Raw genomic sequence first — 20828 nt, forward strand, 5'->3', positions numbered from 1 at the left:
TAACACAAATGATAGGCTTAAAATATTAATCCAAAGACTACTCGGTCAGTACTTTTTAAAGAATATTCTGACCACACAATAAGGCTAAATAATAATAATAATTATTATGTGCAAATGGTGTCCTTCAAGTGCTTATTTTTATTATAACATATTCATTTTACATTAACAAATTAATTTTTTTAACAAACATTTCATATTTCTCTCAATGCTAGAGGACACGTGGAAGACACTACATAGCATGTTACATAGTCTCAAGGTCGATATTTTGTCACTATTTTTACTAGCTTATATATCAGAGGTTATTCCTCTAGCTACTCTTATTAGCTTGTGACTTCTTGGACTGTTGTTCTAAGAAAACTACAGCTTTTGATTTGTCACTCATCTTAAAAAAGTAAAATAAGAATTCTTTAGAATTTAAGGCACAGTACAAGTCAATGGTTCCAAATGATGAAATACAACACTTTCTATGGAATAAAAATCAAAAAAATATTTTATGATAGCTTTTATTGATGTTTAAAATATTTAGGTGGTGGTTTTATTTTCCCTTTGTTTTTCATCTCTGGATTCCCTTAGTTTGTCCTCCACAAAATTCAAGTTACTGTTTGACTTCTAACCAAATGGCTTGCATTGTATTTAAATGCATTGCTTTCTTAAAAGACAATAAACGAACCAATAAATAGATAAAATTAGGTAGATGATTATGATGCTGACACTAAACCAAAAATAGTCACATTAATCACTGTACAATTTCCATCAGCACAAAAATATGTTGTAATATTCCCCATATAAATGCAAAAACAATTTTTTAAAAAAATCCCATCCTTTTTTCCCCCCTACATCCTTTGATATGATTTCCCTGTTGCAATTCAGAGTAAAGATCTTTGAAAAAGTTGATTCAAATTTCAATTTCTAATTCCTCTTCTCTCGCTCTCTTTGGAATCTCCATTAAGTTTTTATTTCCCACTCTTCCTTTAAAACATCTCATGTATTTGACACAAATAACCTCCACATATCCTAACCTACAGATCTTTATATACAGTTTTATATAGTTTTTGTTATACCCATTCTCTATTTGCTACAAATACTCACTCCCTCTTTGAAGTGTTTTCTTCATTTGATCTTGGGGAGATATTCTGTTCTCCTAAATGTCCTTCTGACTCATTGGCTACTCATTCTCTCTGTTGATTGCTCTGCCTTCTCCTGACCTCTAATTTTGGAAGGCTCAGACATCTGCTCTGGCTACAGCCTCCATAAGTGATATAATCTTGTCTAATGGCTTTAAATAACATCGTCATGTTATTAGATATCGAATTTATGTCTCTAGCCCTTACCTCGCTCTTGAATTCCAGACTTCAGTGCCAGAATAACTATTTTATTGCTCCAAGTGTCTGCAAAATAGGCACCTTAAACTTAAAATGTTTAAAATAGAGCTTTTGATTACAAAATCCCAACCATATCCTCCCACCAACATTTCTATTTTAGAAAATGGCACCTCTGTTCTGTTAGCTCAGGTCAAAACCTTAGAGCATCCTTGTCTCCACTTATTCTCTCATATCCCACACTCAAATTATCAGCAAACCCTATTAGATCTTCTTTCGAAGTATATCCTAAATCTAACCCTTTATTTCTACTTAAACCAAATCAAAGACACTATCTTTTCTCACCTGAATGACTATAATGGCCTTCTAGCTCTTCTCTCTATTTTACCCTTAATTATATACCAATCAGAGAGATGCCTATAAAGTTAGAGTCTAACTATGCCACTAAGCTGCCCTCAATCTTTCATGGCTTACTCTTTCACTCATATCCGAAGGACTTAGCTAGGCTTCAAATCCTGTATAACTTGGCCCTTTATACTTCTCTGATTCTACTTTCTACCACTCAGCGCTCACATATACTAGGTTTCTTGTTGTTCCTGCAACATCTTAAATACTTTAGTCTTAGAGCATGTTCTTGCTCCTTTCTCTTCTGAGAAAACTTCTCTAAGATATAGATATAGTTATTTCTTCCCAGATGTCCACATGAGTAACTCTGTCACTCTGCACTAATACAGCTTTGTCAGAGGCTTTTCATGACCTCTGTACAAATGACATTACAATCTATTCTATGTACCCAATTATGCTTAATATTTTTTTCCAGGGCTCTGGTCACTATAAAATATATTATATATTTATTTGTTTATTGTCTTTTTCCTTCTCTTAGATTGTAAGGCCCTTGAAGGTAGAGATTTTTTCTTTGTGTTACCTCCCAATGTTTTCCTTTTTGCTTTTTTTATTTTTCTCTGCACATATTTTTCTTTACTACTGTATCCCCTAGATAATAATTGGTGCTCATAGGCTTTCAAATATATTTGCTGAATGACTTAAATGAGAGAATGAAAAAACAAATCACTATAATACATGATCCATCTATACACAAAAAAAATTTTACTTGTGATTAGCAAGTGCTCTATATAAATGTAGATTATTTTTTAAGGAGTTTGATAAAATGCATAATTTTTTATACTTTCATAAACCTTATCAAACAAGTATGATTGACATTATAGATTCTCAGCAAAACATAAAATCTAACACATGTGACAATACTGGATATAATTTTGGTTTGTAAAGGCTTATCAGATAAAATATATTTTTAATTAATATTTTAACTCTAGTAATAAAACAAATATTATTTTGATCTCAATCCTTACAGACTTATATACCAAAAATAATTCAACTTAATTTGTGTAGACCGATTTGCTTTTACATAACAAAGGTCTGTGAACAAGTTATTACTAACATTTCATTTACAATAAATGTATAGATCATCTCAACAAGTTAATAATTTCTATTATGATTATAAGAAGGAATCCAGGCAAAATATTAACATATAGGAGTAAAAGGAGTATAGTTATCTTTTTCAGCACTCGAGTTTGAATGTTATTGACTGGGAAGGCAAATTGGATTAAGAATAATTTTTTGAACCTCATCGATCTGGTCAAACACATTTTAGTTTTATCTCATTAGGGAACAGTCAAAAACATGTAGCATTTTATAAAATAAATAAAGTCCCTGTATTTTATTCTTTGTGAAATTTGCAATTATTTTGTATCTGATAATTTTTCAAAAATATTGCATTTATATGTATATTCTTGAAATAATTATAACTTAAATATTTAAAAAAATAATCGATTAATTCTAATTTCAGACTGAAGTTAAGATTTACAAATGTTATGGTTTTTTTCTAAATACAGAAAATACTGAGAAACAGAGAACAAAGCACATTAAGTTACTTCTAAGTACTGGATCTTATAAATATGACTTTCTATGTTTTAATGAGCCCCATTATACTACGCAAGCATTAGTTTTTCTTTCTTTACTGTGATAGAGTATTTTGAAACACCTAGTCAAACGTATTTTAGTTTTATAGCTGTCTTCGTAGATGTAGCCCTTTGGGGATCTGGTTTTTCCTTCTTGTTCTACTGTCACTGATGGTAAAATACTGTTGCACTCTGAAATGGTTTTACAAGTGATCTTATGTACACTTTAAATTGTCCTGTAACATCACATAATTCTTTCCTTTCAAATAAATTACACTAATGTATATATGTCACTTTTCACCTGCATTTATATTCTATCTGGTAAACTTAAAGTACTTTAACAGGAACACTGGAGCTAACATTTATTGTTCTATTTTTTGCTGAATAATTCGTCACCTAATTCTTAAGGAAGAAAAAGGACTTGAAGTAGCAAAACATTAATGTTGTCAACATAGCAGTAAAATAAATCCAAGGAGATCTGAACCCTGGTCCTTTTGCAAAGTCATCAAAATGTTCTAGTTAGGTTAATTACAATAATGTACTACGAATAATTGTAGAATCAGAGGGTGAAGATTTTTTTCTTCATTTTGAAAACCACATGAACTATTATCTGTCAGAAGATATAATTATAAGTCTGATAATAATTGGACTAGATAGCCAGATGACAGTGTTTCACAGATTTAAACTTCTCTTTATATGTCACAATGTCTAATTTTAGTCTGTTCTCTGTCCTTACTTCTGTAACATTAACCAGGCAGGTATCAGCATGCTAACATGTTAAAATTATGAGTTTGCAACCAAATACATTTTCTAAGCATATTTAATGACTGCTTTTAATAATTCATGGTGAAGGCAACCTGGTGAATAGATTATACAAGGAAATGAAAGCTAATAGTCTTGAGTCATAGTTAATCTTTGTTCTGTCATCTATTAGCTCCAATTCCCTTTTCTTCTACGGACCACACTTTTCTCATCTGAAATAGTATTAGATAGTATCATCATTTCAGCATTTTTTTATTCTAATAGAATTCATATATTTCATACCTCATCAGCATAATGGTTCCATTCATGTTAAAACTATCATTTTGATATATTTAAGATATATCTTAAGTGCATTGTAATAAAGTCCTAGAATATTATTTTAAGTTGAGAAATATATTTAAAAAAAAATTTGAGTGTAATTTGAAAATTTATTTCCTGGTGAAGGAATTGCATTAACTCTGTTGAACGAGTACAGACAAATGCTAAATTCCTGTACAGAGATTTAGAATGAAGGAGCACTGGGTCTTCACTTATACTCTTTTTTGACATTTCTTAACATATTCAATATGTTATTATTGAATATTTTTTGTACTATAATGAACTATGGCAATATATATGAAGCATCCATCCCTTAGTGTGTGTGTGTATACAGATATATATATATATATATATATATATATATATATATATATATATCTCCCAAATAATCCAAATTAGGAAGTTTGCTGCTTTAGAAATTTTTCAAATCTGTAATTTTTAATGATTACAATTATAAGTTAGTACACAGAAGAGTGCCTATTTTTTAAATTGTCTCAATATTTCAAGAAATCTTATGCACTAAGAAATTATGGCTTAGCATTTAATTTAATCACATCTACTTTCCATTAAAAAAATCAGGAACTGTTCTTATCTATTTTTTACAAATCAGTAAACCATGGAACTAAAATTTCAGTAATATATTTTTATTTCCATTTAAAAATTCAATTATTTTGTGATAAAGTTCTTTACAGTGTGAAGGAATAAATAGTAAAGAAATAAAATACATGAGAATAGCAGCAGGCATGCTGCTGTAAAGTTATTTACAAATACTTTGTTAAATAATTTTTGTTTTCATGATATCAAAATAGGATAAAATGAAGTGATTTGTGTCATAACATTTATTTCTGACAAAAACGTGTTAGGAAACATTAACCATTTTAGAGGGGCTCTGAACAAATAAATTCACACACACACAAAAAAACCCAGAAGCACATTAATTGCCTCAATTTTGCAATTTACTTTTGTTTGTTCGAAAACTTCAGATTAATTAATGTTAAGCCAGGAAGTTAAACAATTACATTTTTAAGGGGAAGCCGAGTTTAATCTTAGATAAGAATAGATTGAAGTAGTTTGTGTTGGTAGTGGAAAAATTGAATTATTTAATGGAAAAGAGGAATGATATTTTCTGTCATTGATAAGGCATATTCTAATGTGTTAGTTAGAGAGGTATATTTATATCCCCATTTTACAGATAAGAAAAAAAACAGTAAAAATTTTAAGTAACTTGCCTAAGGTTATATATACACAGAATCTGCAGAAGGTTAACACTATACACATCAGGGCAGTCACATACTATGGGGAAGCCTGTTCTGTGAATGACAACCCCTTGAAGTTGTATACAAGAGCTCTGAATAGAGTACCCAGAGAGAGTTTAGTAAACAAAAGATGTTCTGCAACAGTCACAGGCAATTGGATGGGTACTGGAATAATGATCTTCCCTTATCTTACATTATGCTACTAATTCTATTTTGGCTTATTTTTCTTCTTTAACTGTTCCAGTCTCTGATAAATCAAGTTTGATTTGACCAACTTCCTGTATCGCTGGGATAGTGCTGGAAGGATGTTATTAAGTGCTGCTTAATTTAATTTGTTAGTCATCAAATCATTACTTGGATGAATAATTGATGGTGTATATATATATATATATATAATCTATTGTATTGATATTTCAACATATATTAGCAAAGGATTTTGAATGTAATCCTATATATATATATACCTGTGTGCTATTAGGGTAAGCTTTTAAGTTCACTTTTAGAGTTGGGATTGAGGGTAAAGCAGAGGCAATCAAAGTACATATGGGTGGTAATTACAATTAGCAAAGCCCTAAATTCTGTCATGGCTTCTGTTTTGCAAGGAATCTCAAACACTGCTAAAGATACCAAATGTGAATACCATATACTCTTACCACAGAGTGATTTTTTTTTGTTTTTTCTCAAGAAATCAAATTATAAAAGATTTTATATATCTTGGAAATTAGTAAAATCTATTAAAGTAACTGAAAAAATGAGTTCATATAACTGAATGAAAAATATAAAAGTTAAGATTCTCTTGAAATATAAATGAGAAGAAAGGTTGTGCTTTTATCTTTACCCATGATGGAGTGATGAAACTAGATTAGCCTTCTTACCATAAACGATTATTATACTGGACAATGAAAAAACAAGGCAATAAGTTTCCTAAACTGGATAATAGGCAGCACGAATCTGATATTTGGGATGGGGAACTCCAAGGTGAGCCCATATTAAATGTGGTTATTCACATGGTGATTTTTTATCAAAGATACAGAATACTTGAGCCTAAGTAGAGTATCGTAGTTCTAGTGAAGTTAAGAGACAGAAATAAGAATTCTGAGAATTGGAAGAAGCTAGAATCTGGGGAGTAGGACTTCAGAAAGGAGGAAGCTAGGCAAGGGTGTGTGCTAGAATTCTCCCTGCAGATTTTTGGTTGGGCTAGAATTCTCCCTGCAGATCTTTGGTGAGAGTATAAGAGGCTCTTCAGAGAGACAATGCTGCAAAGCTGAGAGCAGAAAAATGATTGGGCAAGTTGGAGAATGAATAACTATAATAATATTGACAACACTTTGTTTGTATCTCATTAATACCTCATTGATACTCAGTGTTCAGCGGAGTGGAAGTCCAATACCTTAGAAGTAAGGGAATACAATGAGACCTAGTCTTTGCTCACCCTAACGGATTTTAAACCAAGTACCTGCAATATTCTCAATATAGACCTTGCCAAGTTGGAGCGTCAATAAAATTTCTTGGACCTTCTATAGATCTATCATAACAAAATATAGAGACAAGCCTGTTATACATTTAAGTCAAATTCAAGTCTATACACACCCTTTAATTGGACTGCCTGGTGAAATAAAACATGTTGGTTTGTTTGTTTGTTTTTTCCAGTGGTAGCTATATTCTTCAGAGAAGGATAAGATAACATAAAATTTCTACTGCATATCATCCACAAAGTTTAGTATAAATTTGAAAATTATTAGATATGCAGAATAGGAAATAAAAACTAAACCCATGAACCAGATGTTAGATGAGCAAACAAAACCTTAAAGGTATATTAAATATATTCAAGAACTTAAAGAATAATATCTTCTTAAGTAAGAAATAGGGAGGGAATCCGCAAAGAAATGAAACTACTAAAAAAAAAAAGGAAATTTTTAAATCTAAAAACTAAAATAAGTGAAATATAAATTCAGTGAATGGACTCAACTACAAATTGGAGAAGGTAAAAATCAGTGAGCTTGCAGAGAAATCAATTTTAAAAATTATCTAATTTGAAAAACCAAAGCAAAACTGACTGAAAAAAAAAACAATCTTAATATGCTATACAGCAATATTAAATGGCCTTGTATATGTGTAATTGGAGTTTAAGAAGGAGATAAGAATGAAAATTAGTCAAAAAGTATATTCATTGAAATAATCACTCAAAATATTTCAAATGTGACATTAAAATTCACCAAGAATAATTTTAGTGAACCCCAGAACAACAACAACAATATAAACAAACAAATCACACATCATGGACCAACTACCAAAAATCAAAGATAAAGAGGAAATGATGAAATCACCTAGGTTTGGGAAAGGGATGATTGCATGCAAGAGAAAAATCATGTGAATAAAGATTCACTTTACTTCAGGACTGAAGAGACAAGAAGATACTGGAACATATCTTTAGACTGATGAAAGGAAAAGAAATAAAGATCAACTATAGTCTATATTTCTAAAAAATTCTTCAACTAAAGTAAAATAGACATTTTTTTAGATTAAAGAAAGCTTACAGAATTTGTAACTAGCCAACCTACATGATAAAAAATTCTAAAGGATGTTCTTCACTACAAAAGGGAAACGATACCATATGAAAACTAGAATTCACAGGAAAGAATACATAACGTTGCAAATAGTAAATTTGTGGGTAAATATGAAAGTCTATTTTTTCTATTCTTTTATAAATGTACATAAATATAACTGAGTGTTTAAAACAATTGATATTTAAGAGAGATTTTATAATATATGTTGCCTAAAGTAATGACAATGATATAAAAAACATGGAAGTGAACACATGAAACTATATCACTGATTTCTTACATGGATGAAGTAGTCAGAGTAAAATAGAAAAGGGGAAACGTGAATGTGAAGAAAGTGGGAAATGTCAGTTGCAAAGTGGTCTAATATAACTTTAACTCTTTTATGCTAAAAAAAAAATTGTTAACCATAAAGCAAACATGGGAGAAAAAAATTAAAAGCAAACTAAAACATCTATATAAAAATAGAACAAAACAATAAAAAAAGTTTTCAATTAATGCAAAAAAAGCTTCAAAGGAACAATCATAAGAACAAATTAAAAAATAGCAAGATGGTAGAATTAAACAAAATCATATTGATAATTACATTAAATGCTAAGTGGATTAATTATACCAACTGTGTGAGGAAGATTTTTTGTTTTTTGTTTTTTAAAAAAACATAGATGGGTTGTATAAAAATATGGAACAAAATGTATTATGTAAACATAACCATGGGAAACTTGATGTGTCTATCACAACATTATAAAACACCAACTCCAGGACAAAGAGAAACATTTCATGACAGAACAGTCAATTATTCAGAAATGCATAATCCTAAATGTGCATGGAATTATTAACATTGATTTGAATTACTAAAAGGAAAATTATCAGAGCTAAATAGAAAAATAAATAAAATCACAATTATATTCAAAGATGTTAATAATCTCTCAGTATAGAAAAAAGTAGACAATATTAGGAAGAGTATTAGAAGACCTGAGCAACCATAAACTAATTATTTATAGAACACATCATATCAAATAACTGAAAAGCACACATTTATTTCAAGAATATATAAAATAATCACCCATAAAGATCATACCTTGGGTTATAAAATAATTTTCAATATATTTCAAAGGGGAAATCTTACAGAACTGGCAGTTCTTACTAGAACTGCCTTAAATTAGAAATACACAACCAGATAACTAGAAATTGTCCAGATATTTGGAAGTTAAATAATATTACTAAACAACTTAGTGGCAAAATAATCGTAAAGAAAAATTCAAAATTACTTTGAATATAATCATAATGAAAAATACAGTATATACTTGACTCATTATTTAAGAAGGAAATAATCTATTAAAACTTATTTTCTTGAATGATAATTACAACTCAGTTCTATTCTTTTACGTTTTGAATATGTCATTTTGGGGTTATGCGAATGTATAAATCTATGAATTCTAGATATTGGTATTATTGACCTTTGGAATGAATAATTTTTTGTTTTGGGGTCTCCCTAGTGCATGACAGGATGTTTATACTTGACTCATTATTTCAAGAATGTATAAAATAATGTTTATACTTGACTTATCTTCCTTGGCCTTTACTTGCCAGGAGCACCCACACTCCCAGTCATGACACTAAAAAACCATTCCAGACATCATTCCTTGGGATGACAACCATAAAGTTAGAGCATCATGTTTGTGGGCAGACAGATGTGGTTAGATTCCAAACCTAGCACTTATCAATTTTGTTTCCACTGCAGTTTACTTAATCATTTTAAGCTTCTATATTTGTTTGGCAGTATGCTTTGAAAAAAGATAATGCATACCAGGATATTAATTGTTTGCCATCATGTGAACTCTCAACACATATGTTTTATCTATTCAACTGTGTAAATATGGGCTATAAAGAAACTCACCAACTAAAGTGACATCTTGTTATGGGTAAACTACTTTAATCTTTTGGTTTATAATATTATTTATATGAATTTATTATTATAATTAATGTATCAACCTTCATCTTTTTTCCATTAAACTATGTTAATCATAGAAGTAGATTAGGATTAAACAATTTATTCTATTAAGCGTCAAAGATTCTCTTCTTCGATCTGTTTCTGAGTGCCATAAACAAGACATTTACCACATCTGATTCTCAGCGTTCTTCACTGTGACATGAGAAGATATAAATTTCTTGATGCTTTCAACATTCGAAGTTGAAACATAGAAAGTCCTTTAAAAATTACAAGCATCAATAATTTTATGAACTATTTCTCCTTAAATTATTTATAATCTCTAGAATTGTGAGAAAGAATTAAAAACATGCAAATGATTTAATATGGATATAGCCTTTAGGGAGAGAACGGAATGAAATATAAGTAATTCTAATGAGTATCCAATGAAACCACAGTTTCCCTTTCAAGAAGCTAGTTTAGTCTAGTTTAGGATGCTCAGGACACAATGAAAGATAGCATATAGTCAAGGTATAGTCAATAACTTCTGTGAGAGTGAAAAGCATTCTGAAATGATTACAACTCTAGGAATTAAAGATATGCTTGATAAAACATGCCAGTGCTGAGGACCTTAAAAAAAAAAAACAACCCAAAACTAGTAGGAATTGTGCCATTAAAAAGGAGAGGGCTACTGGATGTCCTAAATAAGGCACATAGCAAGGAAAGGCTCTAAGGCACAGTTAAGATTTAATCTTTGGCATTAATGAGCTACGTGGCCTACCACACAACGAAGTGGTGTTGGGGAATATGGGTTGTAGCAAGATTACAGAGACTTTTTAATGCTTCAGAGGGAAGAATTTTAGCTTTATACACAGTATAAAGTACTTTATACACAGATAAGTATCAAACATTTTTAAGAATTATATAAGAACTTTGTAGAAAAATACATACAGTAACATGAGTACAATGAATTTCACATGGAAGATGGAAAAGAAACCAGAAAGCAATCATATTACTATTAACATTCTTTTAAATTATGAGACAGTATGACAGATGGGATTAATCCAATAGATCAATTTGTGAGTTTCTCTAAGCACTCCTTTTAAAGATAGGTGCCCAAATTTCTATTTTTTAATGTATTCACATTGACACAAATTATTGCAATGTATAAAATTTGTTTTTTAAGAAAAAAACCTTATTATCTATATACATACATTTATATCTTTAGAAAATATACAAATTACAAAATATATTCCAACAGATTATTTTCTTTAGACCCTTAAAGACATAATATTACACTATTTAAAACATAGAAGATTGAATGTGTTCTTTTGTAGTCTCTGATTATGCATATGAGTCACATGAGTGCTCAAGTGGAAAACAGCTCAGCTAAACATGAGGAGCCTTGTAGCTCCTGTCCAACACATGTCACTTGAAAGTGCTGACAAATCTATTCAGGAAAAAATTTTGATAAAATGGAAAACTGTATTTTGGGCAATCTGCAGGCCAAACATATTACCATCTTGCCCTTCGATTTTCCAGAGCAGGCATGTGTTTCTTCATGTAGCAAGTACTCCTGCTTAAGAGAATAAAGAGAAGGAATATTTCTACTCTTTCCTAAACCTGTGAACATTACAAACTTTCATGTTAAAAAGCATGGTCACAATAATTCTAGTTCCTATCATTTATTTGCATATAAAACTTAACTTTGCTAAAGTGCTTTGCAGTATTTTGGAAATGAAATTAGAAAATATTTTTCATCCAAGTTCTTCGATGATTCCTTTTAAGCACACTGATGCAAGGAATTGAAATTCACTAAATAATAATAATAATAATAATAATAAACCAGCTTAAGGTACAAAGAGAAGGAATATTTACATTTCTATGGCTTTAATGAAATCTACATCAGACACCAAGCGACGCTAAGCAAACAAAACAAGCACAACCAAGTAAGAACAATTATAAAAATTGACACTTACCCATATTTTGCAAAATTTGCCCAGCGTTTCATTATGGATCTACTCAAAATTTCCTCAGCTTTTGTGTAATTAACTCTTCTATCCAGAGGTAAACCAAAGACAAATTCAATTTCATAACCATGCATCACTCCCATCCATTCTGGCCAAGGAAGTTTGGAGGATCGATGGTCAAAATAGTAAAAAAAGGCACTATTTTCCCATTGTGAGAACTTTTTGATGAACTCTAAGGCAGGGCATATGATATTGTAATCCCCAACAACATCATCCAAGGCCTCACGGTAATTTTCAGCTCTCTGGTCATCTAACCAGTCCATGTAATGGAAGAGGATTGATTCCCTTCCAAATTCACTCACTCCTGGAAAAAATATTTTTAAACCTTCTTGAAATTCTTTTCTAGTTATAATACTATTGTTATCTTTGCTGAAACCAGGAGCACGGTATACCAAAAATGCTGTCCCTTCATCTTTATTAACACCCACCAAGATCTGGGTTTTTTTGAACTGTCCAATTTGGAGCAGTGTGTCTGGCAGGTCAGTGAGAAAATCACCATCTACAGTTGGACCAAAATTTACTGATAAGAGACTATCATAGGGGACAACAAATACTTCATTCAGAAGAATTTCCTGGGGATCTTTATTTCGAAGGCATTTGATTATCTCAGTCTCATTTTCTCTAGCACAACCAATAAATTTAGCTAAGGTGAATGTTCTGTTCCTAGCTTCATAAAGAGACATTACTGCCCAAGGGGCGTTAGAAGATCCACTTTGCAGAATGGCTCTAGTAAACAATAGTTGGCTTCTAGGAGAAAGTAAATGAAGGCCGACTGAAGCTGCTCCTGCACTTTCTCCAAAGAGAGTTACACTTTTCGGATTTCCACCAAAAGCTGCTATGTTTTTTTGGACCCATTGAAGTGCCAACTGTTGGTCAAATAAGCCCACATTCCCTGGCGCCTCAGGATTTCCTGGTAAAGCTAAGAATCCTAGAGCACCCACCCTATAGTTCATTGAAACTACGATAACTCTTTCAACCCGTGCCAGAAACTTGCCATCATAAACATGTAAAGATGATGTTCCAGTTTGAAAACCACCACCATAGATCCATATCATTACAGAAGCATTTTTGGGTTTAGGTGCTGGAATCCACACATTCAGATATAAACAGTCTTCACTGAGGTCAGTATTCGGATTCCACATCTCTGATCCAAGGAAACCTGGAAAACTTTGATCTGTGTTTTGATAGCAGGAATTTGCATATTTTGTGGCATTCCAAATATTGGACCACTTGGCCAAGGACTGTGGCTTTTTGAATCGAAGACTACCAAGAGGTGGCTTTGCATAGGGAATTCCGAGAAAGGCTGTTACTGTGCCACCAAGAACTGACAAGTTCATCCCTCTGACTTTACCATTCTTGGTTGTAATAATGATGTCTTCTTCAGTGTGTGACTTCCCAGTAGGCATCCAGAGCAGAAGAAACCGCAAAAAAAATTGGATGCATATGATTGTACTCTTGCTCTGCATATTGGTTTCTGAAAGAGAGGTAAATAGGAAGTTTTAACAGTCTCATGCACCTATATTTTCTTGATGCTAATTAAAATATAGTAGTTCTTATTAATCCTACAAATGATGAAAAATAATAAATCTGCTACCACTACAAAGGCCTGTGCAAAAAAATGACAGAATTGGAGATATTTCCATTTTTGATTTCAAAAAAAAAAATGAGTGGAATAAAAAAATTGAAATTATTTCATCTTGGAAAAATTTATTATCAAACCTCTGTAAGGAAGATTTAGCATTTTGAAGAGAAAGTTTGTCTCAGGTGCATATCTATCTATCTGTCTATCTATCTATCTATCTATCTATCTATCTATCTATCTATATACATATGTATACACACACTTATATATATACATACACACATATATATAGTAGAGAAGAATATATATATGTATATATGTATACATATACATATACATACACACAGCCCTACAATAAGTGGCATTCAGTAGTAGACTACTTATGATAGATATGATTTTTACCTTGGTTAGAAGAAGAAGTATAAGATCCGGTATCCTTTGAAATATGTACAGTTTTAATCATGGCTGGCTGGCTTCTGACAGAACTGTGAAGTAGGTTAAGATCATTTAAGGATCCTTAGACTTCTGTTATTATATTTTTTTATTTCCAAGGTCTTTTCTGTGATCCTTTTTGCCTAGTAGTTTATTCCTCTATATAATCTTAGTCTATGCTCAGAACAGATTTTGGACTATCTATTCATTGAATGTTAAGTAACAAAAAAACAGTAGTTACCTTTTATCCTACAAATTATGAAAACTAATAAGTTTGCTACCACTATAGGGGCCTGTGCGGGGAGAGGGGGGTGGGGATATGTACCGATTTCTCTGAAGCTGAATAACTATGAAGGGCTTCTCTACCTGAATTACAATGTCAATAGAGAGAACCAGTGGTTGATAATATGTGTGGGAGGAGATAATGACTTAGAAGGAATTTTACGCTGAGATTATTCAATGCATATTGTTAATTTGTTAATAGATTAAAGAATGTGCAACTGGCAAAGTTAAATGTGTTAGCGATGGTCAGACTTACTTGTATTTGATAGTGGACAAAATGAATGAAATAAAAGGACCAAATCTGATAAATTACTTGGAAAAGTGGGGGAAGTGAAAGTAATCTTTGAGACCTACAAAATCATAACTATTTGTAATTTTACAAAATAATATTCATTTGATGATATGAAAAGACCATTTTGAGAGATCAAAGCTTTATTAAAAATTTATAATGCACTCTTGAGTTTTTAAAAACAAAATAATTTGAAAAATCAGATTCTGAAATTCCATGTGACAAAGAGACATAGAAAATGTAATGCAAAATATCATTTAAAAACATTAACACCTTTGTATAATTGAAAGAAAAACTGATTCAAATTGTCAGATACAAACACTAAACTCATCCACATAATAACAACAAAGGTCCACAAACATACAAATTCTTCTCTTTACTACTTTTTGATACTGTAATTATAAATCCAACCTACGTGTCCAAGAAGCTAATTCTATAAGCATTAAGAATTATTATTATTTCAATTTAGATTGTTTTATAAGGTAGATTATAAGGCTCTATTAGGATAATTGTCCCAGATTTGGGATACTCAATTTAAAATCAGCCTCATTCACCACTGCTCATAGGAGCTAGTAATCAACAAGTATTTTTGGTTCTCTCGAAATATCTGAATATACTAATTCATTGAGTATGATATTTTGTCCAGTGCCCAGGACTTACAGATATATCTCTGTCTCTTTTTCTATCTCCATCTCTGTTTCTATCTTTGTCTATGCCTGTGACTGTGTCTATATCTGTATATCTATATCTAATTCTATTGATATTCACATATATATGCATGTATTTATACATATATTTATATATAATTACAGTTATATGGTTTTTAAAAATCAAATAAGATTATTATTTTTTATGTTCTCCATTTTGATACAATTGAATTTGTGCCAAAACCAATATTTTATATTATTTAAGTATATAATACAATAATATTTAATGCTATTTTTATACTTTTATAATATTAGGTACCACTATAATTATAATAAACATAATTTGTTATATTATAAATAATAAACAAATATGATAGAATAATAGAAAGGCTCCTATGACTTGACAGTTACTAATTAAATTTTATATTTCTGACAGTTTAAGAGTATTAAAGGCACTGCTACCATAGTTTTTTCTTTTTCTCTTCTATAATTTTTAAGCCCTTTCTTTTAAACTAATGGGAGTGGGTATTTGGAGAAGAGCAAAATATTACAATGCCTTTTTTTTTTTTTTAACTTGCTTTGGAAAGCAAAAGGAATTAAGATACAAAACTGGTCTACTCTAATTGCATTTTCACAGATTAATCATAGCATCTCTGGTTGGATTCATTCCTCTCTTCAGCTTAACTCAATGAATGTTCTACTGAGGCTAACATAAAGATCATCTGTTTTTTCCCCTTGATTATATATATATATATATATATAATTTTGTGTTTATAAACCAAACATCAAATCCTAATAATTTTTGTTTTCTGATAATTTTCAAACTCTTGTTCTACAGTTTATTAATTTTATTGCATAGCGAGTATAATTATAACTAAAATATTTTGTTTTTACAAGTAACTAATAAATATAATAATTGTTATTGGATATGTTAAAAAACAGCTACTATAACATCTAGAAGATTGTAATGTTATTCCCATGTCACTTCATTGAATTTACTTAACAACTTCATGTATGTATGCTTTTATTTATATTTCGTGTTGAGTAGACCTTAATGTTATGTAGTATGGTTTATATGAATAATATTGCTTTTTCAACATTGATATCTATGAGTCATCACCTTATAAATAATGTAATTGGTAATATTCAAAAAATATTGGAAGCATGTGTTCATTACAAGAGAGTGTATATAATTCCAACTCACCATACTCTCTAGAAAAACGTTATATGCCATATTATTAAATCTAGACTTTAATACTAAAATATACATGTACTCACACACTCATTGCTGGAGTAAGCTAATATTTTTATATTTAGCAGCAGTACTTTATTTAAATAAGTATTATTTAAATTATTTTGTATTTTTTATAGCCTGGTATTCTCAAGCCTAACTTGTAGCTCTGTAGTTTTACCATTAAGAGATCTTTACATTTTTAATATATGTCATCACATGATTAAACTATCTAAAGAGAAATAATTAAAAGTGACTAGAAAATGTTAGTCTATATCTTTAACACTTTATTAATAATTAAAATGTTCAATAAAACTATTGTTTTTCCTCATAATTCTGGTGCAAATTGAGTACTGTCACATCAAATAATTTAAACACTGAGCAAACATAACATGTTTATTATAAAAAAAAATGAGGCAAATTTTTAAGCCAAATACAGCTATCTGAATTTAGATCCACAAACTTATCATACAGTTCAATATTTAAAATAAAGTTTTGAATTTTTGTTTGGAATTGCAAAAGCAATGAATGAGAGGAGTGGGAAGGGAGAAAACCTGAAAGATAATGAATACTATAGTGTTCCAAGTTTATCAAATGTTCCTGGATATAAAAATCTACTGGCAATTTTGGGAAAATATTCTAAACTCTTAAAAATATAACTTTCATAATAAAAAGGCAAAAATTGCCATAAAGAACTATTTATTTGCCATATATTTGCCATAATTGGATATCAATCAAATTTCAAAATAACTGGCCAGATAAGGACTTCTTAAAGGACGGTCAGGCATATATTGATAATAGTTTTCATGAGTATAGGGTAACTGTCCTATATTTGAAAAAAATTACAATAGAATATATGTTTCTATATAAGAAAGATAATGGCTCTTAAAGCGGTGAGAAAAGAGCTGTCTAGATAATATGATTTAGCACAAGCACCATTAAAATGTATTTGGTCAAATTAAAACAACTAAACCTTTATACCGACCCTAAAAAGCTTGTTTTGTTGCAGGCTATGTGAAGTGGGGGAACTGTGGAAGTCTGTTTATAAATAGACTATACCACTGTCTTTCCGGAATCCTTCAGAAACCCAGTAGGCATGAAAAGGATGTGTGCAGATAAAAGACACTATATTAGGTATGAGAAACATAAGATCTGTATCCGTTCTCAATCAGAAAGAACATTCACAAACTTTTCATTGTGTGAGTAATTCGAACGTTTAGTATTAGAGAGCTATCTTGGGTTTTCTTTGAAAGTTAAATCTGTTCTTAGGTTGACATCTATTCAATTATAATTCTCTAACATCTGAGACAGTTCAGTATTTATAAGAATGAGAATATTTTGGCATAAAAGCATTAAAATGATGACAACATGCAATTTAAATATGTTTTATGAATTCTTACAAAAAAATGAATCAAAGCACAAACCATTTGTAAATAAGATGTTATTAACTTATATTTTAAAAACTAAAATGTGGAGTAGATCCCAAATATTTTCTTAAATTAAAGAAGCAGGACTTTAAAAACAAATAGCAATAACAACAAATCCATGAGAATAAAACAGAACTTTACTAATTCAGTTAGAAATTTTATTTGGTATACAAAAGGGCATAAGGTCATGTTATTTCAAATTCACAGAGAATTCTAAACATTTTCATTTAAGGTATAAAGTCATTCTATAAATCTCATGCCATCCTTAAATAATTTATTTACGTGAAATATAATTGTATTATAATCACGAGATAGTTTATATTATGGAAGACATTACACAGATTAATGATAGTAACTCCTGATTGAGCTTATCATCATTCAATATATTCACAGAAACTTGGAAAGCATAATCTAAAAATTAAAAGAAAATTACAAATAGAAATTATAAACAATGAAACATTTTTGTTTATATTTAGTTTACTTTTAATCATTTATACATTTTATACTTAATGCTTAATCTTTTCATTAAACAAAAACTGATATAATCAAAATAAAGGTAGGTTTACAAGATTATAAGATGAGCAGAAGTCTATATTTGCTTTTAATTTCTATAATGCTAAAAACAATAGTAAATGTAAAATATTTTGCTATAATTAACATGCAATATTAAAAGAAAGAGGACAAACATGACAAAGGGGATGGTAGTCGTAAATCTAATTAGGAAATAGATTTGCCTTTTAGATAAAAACAAAAACTTAGATCTTTACTTTGCCAGTTGATATTGCTAAAATTTCAGATGGCAAAATGTTAAGAAAAGTACCCTCAAGCCAGACAGTAAGAAAACTATTTATTTTATGAAACTTAACAAAAAAAACAAAAGAAAAAATAGATTAAAACTGGTCAAAGGAAAATTTTGTTAGTCTTTTCAGGAGAAATGAACTAAACAGTGCACTTAAGAGTAAAACAGCATGAAATGTTTCCCCTTAGATTAAGGGTACCAGGAAAACACCTAACAGTGATTCCACAAGTGCTACGATCCTTTATACAAAGTTGAATAAGTTTATTATTTCCTTAGCAGTTAAATGAATTCAGCCTGTGTTGCCTGAATAACAGTTAGATTTGATGCATGTGCCTGCTTACTTGTTTCATCTGTCCAATTTGCAGTGACTGTCCCCCACAGAGCACCAAAGGGGCATAGCAAACACATGAAGAGATCACAAGCCTATAGAATGAGCTTCACAGTGACTTGCATCTATCTCTACACGAAGATGTTAATTCAGAGCAACTTACCCGACTCACTGCAACAAAGATGATAAAGTTTGCAAGGAGTACAAATCATGTAATACTTCAGGGAAATGCAGTATGCAGCTGCTGCTCCAGCCTGTAAATTGGACTGCACTGACATTACAATCAACTGTTACTGACAAAGCTCGCGAGAGTTGGCAGCAGCAACTTGATCTAGAAGCAGCCAATCTACTTTCTGACATCTGTTCAGAGGCTAATGGTATGAATGCAATAGTGATTCATTTACAAAACTATTACCGGATTCATGCTTCAAGATTGCAGGAGCTCATCTTAGAGAGAGGGAGAAAAAAATAAAATAAAATAAATAAATAACAGAAGCTGAAACCGAATAGAAAATGCACATTTTTTTTTAACACTACCAGAACTTTTATGAGATTTTTCCCTCTTTTATTGAATATTTATTTTTCTTATACTCCTTTTAAGATTCAAAGATAAATACATTGTTCTAAAAAAATGCTGTTATGGAAATCTTTGTACCTTCAATCTGTGCCCATCATGTAATTATAAAGGAATGTAAAAGAAATTTTCGGAAAATACTCTGTAGATAAAATGTGAAGAGCAAAAGATTAGTTATATTAACTGAATGAATGTCCCTGATATGTATGCTTTTTCAACACCCACACTCCAACTCTTTTTTAAGTCATAGGAATCTCAGCATTAATAATTTCCTATTCACGTACCCTGCAGGCAGCTAAGTGTAAAGAGAAGCCACAATTTTCTGGTCAAGGTAAGGAAAATACAAAGGACAATCTTCACCAGATTCCACAGAAAGATACGTTGGTCAGCTGGAAGTGCGCAAGTTCTGGAGGATGTATTTTTGTGTCTTTGGCTTATCTTCTTTCAATTAGATATTTGGGAATTTGAAAACAAAAACAATGAACTATTTAATGCCTGACTCCTCAATGCATTTACGTTCTTTTGCAAAGGATTGCTTTCACTTTTAAACCTCTCACTTTGGGGCTCACCATCAACTAACCAGTAAGCAAGTAATTGTAAGGCAGCCCAGTTTTGTTTTTTAATATTGCTTAAAAATTCAAATATGTAATAAAAGAACTGTCATTTGTTACTGATACTATATTGTTCCAGTCATTGTAATTGACTGTTCATATAAATTATTTTATTTTATTCCAACTAATATATGAGTTAAATATTATTAACCACAATTTCAGATGAAGAAACTAAGGTTTATAAAGATCAGAAACTCGCTACATATCCTATCACTAGTACCCGTTGGAATCAGAATTTTAACTTAGATTTGTCTGATATCATTTCATGTCAACTGTTTCCAATACCCATTTTGATCCTTTAAAATTATATTTTCCAGAAAAAAAAATGTTACTTAGAAAGTACTTATTAAATAATAAACTTCACAATCACAATGATTTGTAAGATATTTAAAATATAGTTACTCAAAGTTACATAAAAGTTACAAAATACATGATCTATTTAAAGGAGGAAACTTAAGGTATGCAATGGCTTGT

At 30.4% G+C, this 20828-nt stretch overlaps 1 protein-coding gene across 3 annotated transcripts in view; it reads right to left on the minus strand.

The window, feature by feature from the left end:
* Window positions 1-19594, minus strand: part of BCHE (butyrylcholinesterase) — a 50111-nt gene extending 30517 nt beyond the window's left edge. Inside the window, exons 1-3 of one of the 3 annotated variants that reach the window (XM_016142856.2) lie at window positions 19333-19594; window positions 12102-13626; window positions 11407-11698 (exon numbers count right to left, since the gene is read on the minus strand). In XM_016142856.2, coding sequence (XP_015998342.2) covers window positions 11638-11698; window positions 12102-13626; window positions 19333-19447 — 1701 coding nt within the window. In that variant the 5' untranslated portion in view covers window positions 19448-19594 and the 3' untranslated portion in view covers window positions 11407-11637. Of the gene's footprint in view, window positions 1-11406; window positions 11702-12101; window positions 13627-19332 lie in introns of those variants that run through there. The other 2 variants (XM_016142845.2, XM_016142835.2) reach the window with 2 other exon arrangements.
* Between the last annotated feature and the right edge of the window lie 1234 nt (window positions 19595-20828).

Source organism: Rousettus aegyptiacus, unplaced genomic scaffold, assembly GCF_014176215.1.
Source record: "Rousettus aegyptiacus isolate mRouAeg1 unplaced genomic scaffold, mRouAeg1.p scaffold_m13_p_4, whole genome shotgun sequence".
Taxonomy (NCBI): Eukaryota; Metazoa; Chordata; class Mammalia; order Chiroptera; family Pteropodidae; genus Rousettus; species Rousettus aegyptiacus.